The sequence below is a fragment of the Elephantulus edwardii genome, unplaced genomic scaffold (assembly GCF_000299155.1).
Source record: "Elephantulus edwardii isolate Elephantulus edwardi_28Jun2011 unplaced genomic scaffold, EleEdw1.0 scaffold00008, whole genome shotgun sequence".
Classification (NCBI taxonomy): domain Eukaryota; kingdom Metazoa; phylum Chordata; class Mammalia; order Macroscelidea; family Macroscelididae; genus Elephantulus; species Elephantulus edwardii.
The window spans coordinates 28,418,154-28,423,218 of NW_006399758.1; the positions used below are offsets into that span (position 1 = coordinate 28,418,154).

Below are 5,065 nucleotides of genomic sequence, written 5' to 3' on the forward strand. Positions count from 1 at the left end.
GGTCTCTCCTCACAACATGTCCAAAGTATGTTAGACAGAGCCTCAGAATCCTTGCCTCTCCAAGGAGCCACCCGGTTGCTCAGAACAGTATGAGAAGAGAGAACTGTCTCAGGAAACTTCATTATGATAACTTTTATGGTTCACTCTGAAACAACACAACGATCCGAGTTCATTTGCCTATTCCGTTTCTTGTTCATGTGTCTTTATATAAGCACTTCTTTGCTGCTTTCTTCCCTAAATAACCTATTAAGATGCATACTTTAGGACTTTTTGTGGATAGAGGGATGGGAAGGAGGTGTCTTCCTTGATTCAATTTGTGGTTTTGGAGTGAAGTAGGTAAGGTTATCTTGTTAAGTTACTAATGAGATATCATTTTCCTGAAAGTCTTCCTGTATGTATGTCATCTATGGCAACTGTGTGTCATCTGATCCTTCAGTGTGACCCCAGCAGTGTTGATTTCATGGACACTTACGGCTGGATAAACCCTTAACGACCATCTCCTAATTGTTTCAGACCAAATTAGTCAACTTGGCAGTGGTCACTATCTGTCTATCTTCATGCAAGTCATTTAGTTTCTTAGAGTTTCCATTCATCTTTGAAATAAACTGTAATAGAATCAACAATCATTAAGGCTTTCCTTCCTCTAAAGTTTAATATTTCTACTATTTGATTATTTAATCATATTTTCAGCTCTCCTTTTTCCAAAATCCAATACTGGCAAAAACATTTCTATACAATGAAAATTCTATGCTATGAAAATTGAGTTTCTGACCTCTCACACCTGCCATATATTTGGAAGGAAAGAATAACAATATTTGAAGGAATGGAAGTTCATACAGGTAACTGGAAAAATAGGTATTTTTCTCAAACTCCTCCTGTTGACTTGTGTAGTCTTTGTGTTTAGGTATCTACCGTGTTGAATTCACAGTTGGTACTGAGCTGGTTTCTTTTAAAGAACTGACTTGGGCACCCTCCTTAAAAATGTGTCTTCTTTATTTAGCTGCATTACAGGCACTAAAAAGAAAGAAGAGGTTTGAGAAGCAGCTCACTCAGATCGATGGCACACTTTCCACTATTGAGTTCCAGAGAGAAGCCTTGGAAAACTCACACACCAACACCGAGGTGTTGAAGAACATGGGCTTTGCAGCCAAAGCAATGAAATCAGTTCATGAAAACATGTAAGTGACTTTGTTCTGCCTTCTGAGTTGGAAATTCCCTTGATGTTAAGAAGAGCCTTTGAAGGTGTCTGGTGATTTTTGCAAGGATGAGCCTATTCATTTGAGGCTTTTTGATATGTATGAATAGAGTTTCCACTCAAAGAAGATTAACCATTATAATGTTATTGTTGTTACGTGTCGTCGAGTCACAGGCGACTCATAATAATAGTGAAAGTTAAAAAAAATACCACAAACCAAACAACCCCAAAACCCTGAATGAAAATGACTGTATTGGTTTCAGAGAGGTCATTCAGAGACTTTGCCTTTCATGTTTCCAAACCGCCTCACTGTTGTTTGAAACTCCACTTGTAAATACTTTCATCTCATAATTTTTTAAAAAGGCTTAAATGTAAGCATTCAAGGGCTGTAGAATTGCAGCTTGCCCCACTCATTGCCAAGGAGTCAAACTCCAGCACTTAGTAACCCTATAGACAGAGTATGACTGTCTCATACGGTTTCCAAGACTGCAAATCTTTATAGAAGCAGATCCGTATCTTTCTTCTGCAACTATAGAATGTTGTTGTTGTTTAAGTACTGTCAAGTTGGAACTGATTCATAGCTAACCCTCTAGTGGGTTATCAGAGAGTTACTCACACCTTAGGAGATCCATCTTTCTCCTGTGTAATAGCCAGTGGATTTGAATGATGTACCTTTGGGTTGACAGCCCAACTCCTTACCACTGAGCCACCAGAGCTCCCTTAAAGCAGGGCATGGTGAGGACTTTTTGGTTTTTAATTCCATTTTTAATGTGATTCAAATACTCAATGTTTGATACTCATTAATACAGAATAAAGAGGGGCCTCTCGTGTCCTAGTGGGTAAGTGATTGTGCTGCCAGACCAAAGGCAAGCGGTTTGAATCCATCAGCTCTTTGCAGATGGAAGTGTGGGAATCTCTCCCTGTGTGATTTATAGCCTCTGAAGACTCACTGGAGACACAGCTCCAGTAATTTCTGACTCGACGGCACATAACAGCAATGCAGAACAACAGAGCTCTGGTGGTGTAGTCAGCAGGGAGTAGTGCTTCTCCCATAAGGCAATGCCTCATCGATGCTTCAAATCCACCAGCATCTCCCAGCGATTTAGATGGCCAGTCTCCTCCTGTTGTGATTTATAGCCTCTAACTCCTGCTGGAGGGTCATTAGGAATTGATTCCAAGTTGGTAGCAATGACTTTGAGGCTTTGGGGCATTGTATCCAGAATAAGAGAGCTCTAAAAGTGTGTAGTTTGAAATGTGTTGTACTGCAAATCCAAAGGCTATGCTTCTCCAGCTGACCAAATCCACCAGGATCTCCACAAGAAAAGATAGACAGTCTCTTCCCTTTGCAGTTTGAAGCCTCAAAACCAACAGAAGGTTGCTATGTGTCAGAACGTTCTTTAAGGCAGTCAGTTAATACAGAATAATAGTGCCATGGGTGAGAGAGAGATTTTCTGGGTTATTATCCCAGTTCACTGTTAACTGTCTCTTGGGCAAGTCTCTTTGCTTCTCTGCAATTCTATTTTGTTATTTGTAGATTGTTGTTGTTGATTGCCGTCGAGCCGAGGTTGACACATAGTGACTCTATGAACAAAAGATCTAATGCCTTTCCATAACTGTTGTCATTTTTCCACGTTCATAGAGTGTCCAGAGACGTGTGGTTTAGGAAGTGGATCCCACTCCTGCTTCCCAAACTGTTTTACAACTGGGAACTCCACTAAACACTTTCCACAATGGGAAATCATTCTGGTTTGATATCCCCATGGCACAAGGTTTCAGCATCACAGCAAACCCAGGTTACACATTGACGAAGAGTGATGTATAAAGTGGAAGAATGTTCCTCCAGATAGAACAGCACTAGTCTCATTTAGTGGTGGTTAAGTGTTGTCAAGTTGAATATGACTCAGAGTAAGCTTTGCACAATTAGAATGAATAATAATGATTAATCTCACATAGTTATTGTGAAACTCAGAGAGATACTAAATGTAATGCATTTAGCATAGTGCCTGGCACAGAGTAAGCGTTTACCAACCAATATTCCTAATGTACTGGGGCTGGTGGAAATTTACCTTACATCCACACTGGGGAGGTAATGCCTGGGACCTGATTTTTTCTGGAAATTGGCCACGGACATGACAGTGGGGTTTGGCCCAGAGATGCACAAGAACACTTGAGTGTTTGCGGGATGTAGAAATGATTCTGTGGAAAGGGGACAATGGAAGCAATGAAGACCACTTTATAAAAAGTAATTAAAACTCACTATGACATATTTTATTCTTTATCAAGTTCTGATAATTAACCTTGTGTTTTTATATTTGAACAATATTTATCTTGTTTCTTTATATGATATTTAAATAAGCCTTATCTTCCCCTCTCCTCATATTTTCTTTTTTTATTTTAATGGAGTTTCACGAAGAGATTGGTTTCATGTATTTATTTGTGCACTATTTCCTCCCTCCTGCACCCCCAATTCCCTTTGTAATGCGTGTCCTGTTCCAGGCTATTAATTGACAAATTTATAGTTTCTAATAATCCATTCCTTTCAGATTGCCTTTCATTTCATTCATTCCTGTGAGTGTTCTTTAACTATCTGTTCTCTCCCCTCTTTTCCTCCCCATCCTCAGTTCAATCTTCTAATTACCGTAGTGGGCTTAAGGATTTCCAGACTCATCCACATTCTGTAGTGTTTTACAAGTTTGGGGGATTTTTTTGTTTTGTTTGTTTGTTTTAACAAAGAGATTGTCTTTTTTTATTTGTGGGTTTCCCATTTGGGAATAGAGGCACAGACTCTGGCTGCTTCATGCTGAACAGGCATTGAGATAAAGAGGAAGAAGAGCCCACTTTAACGCATTAGTGGTGGTCTTGATTTGATGCTGCACTGCACGCCTTCTTGTTCAGTTAGAATATATTTTCATGATGTTTTCTGTCCTCTGGACTGCAAGGTGTTTGTGTAGGTGAGACCAGTGGGAGTAGTTGGCTGTACTTTGAGACTCCATCCCCTTCACCTCCTTAGCTGGCAGTTATATTTCCCTTTCATCTCTGGAACTGGGCTCAGGGTTCAGGTTCTGGAACAAGACTCAGTGTTTAGGTTACCTTTATAGGAAAGGGAGCAAACCTAGAGAAAACAAACTTGTGAATTACAAAGAAAAGGGCTTTGGAGATGTTACTTATAGGTGTACTAGAGGAGGAGATGGAGGAAATTGGCTTAGTTAAATTTCCTCATACACCCCAGGGGCTAGGTGGCGGTCCTCACCAGGTGGTTCTCACTGGGGGGTCGGGTTTCTCTCCCCAGGGTCTAGTGATTCTCCCCAGGGGCCTAGGGATTCACCCCAGGGGCCTGGTAATTCTCCTCTGTCAGGTGACTCTCCCCAGGGGCCTGACGAATCTCCCCAGGGGGCACTTGGCTCTTACCAAGGTATGGGTGGCCCTCTCTAGGGGCAAATCGGCTCTCCCTTTCAAAGCTTTTCTGAAATCCGGACTTAGTGCCCTACCGGGGACTATGGCCGGGCCAGAACCACACTTCTGTCTCTAGCGCCACTATCAGCCCCCTTCCTCTCCGCCAAATGGTCCAATTGTAATTTGAAGTAGGAAGTCCAGGCTGGGTTTAGAAGGGGCCATGGTACTAGGGATATTGTAGCTGATGTTAGATGGATCTTGGCTGAAAGCAGGGAATACCAGAGGAATGTCTGTGTTTCATTGACTCTGCAAAGGCATTTGACTGTGTAGATCATAACAAGCTATGGCTGACGCTGAGAAGAATGGGAATCCCAGAACACTTGATCATTCTAATGCGAAACTTATACTTGGACCAGGAGGCAGTCGTCAGAACAGAGCAAGGGAACACTGCATAGTTCAAAATTGAGAAGGGCGTAC

General features: G+C 41.5%; 1 protein-coding gene across 1 annotated transcript in view; it reads left to right on the forward strand.

Annotated features, from left to right (window-relative positions):
- Window positions 1-5,065, forward strand: part of CHMP4C (charged multivesicular body protein 4C) — a 54,396-nt gene that overhangs the window by 39,797 nt on the left and 9,534 nt on the right. Inside the window, exon 2 of the mRNA XM_006880500.1 lies at window positions 1,001-1,178. Coding sequence (XP_006880562.1) covers window positions 1,001-1,178 — 178 coding nt within the window. The remainder of the gene's footprint in view (window positions 1-1,000; window positions 1,179-5,065) is intronic.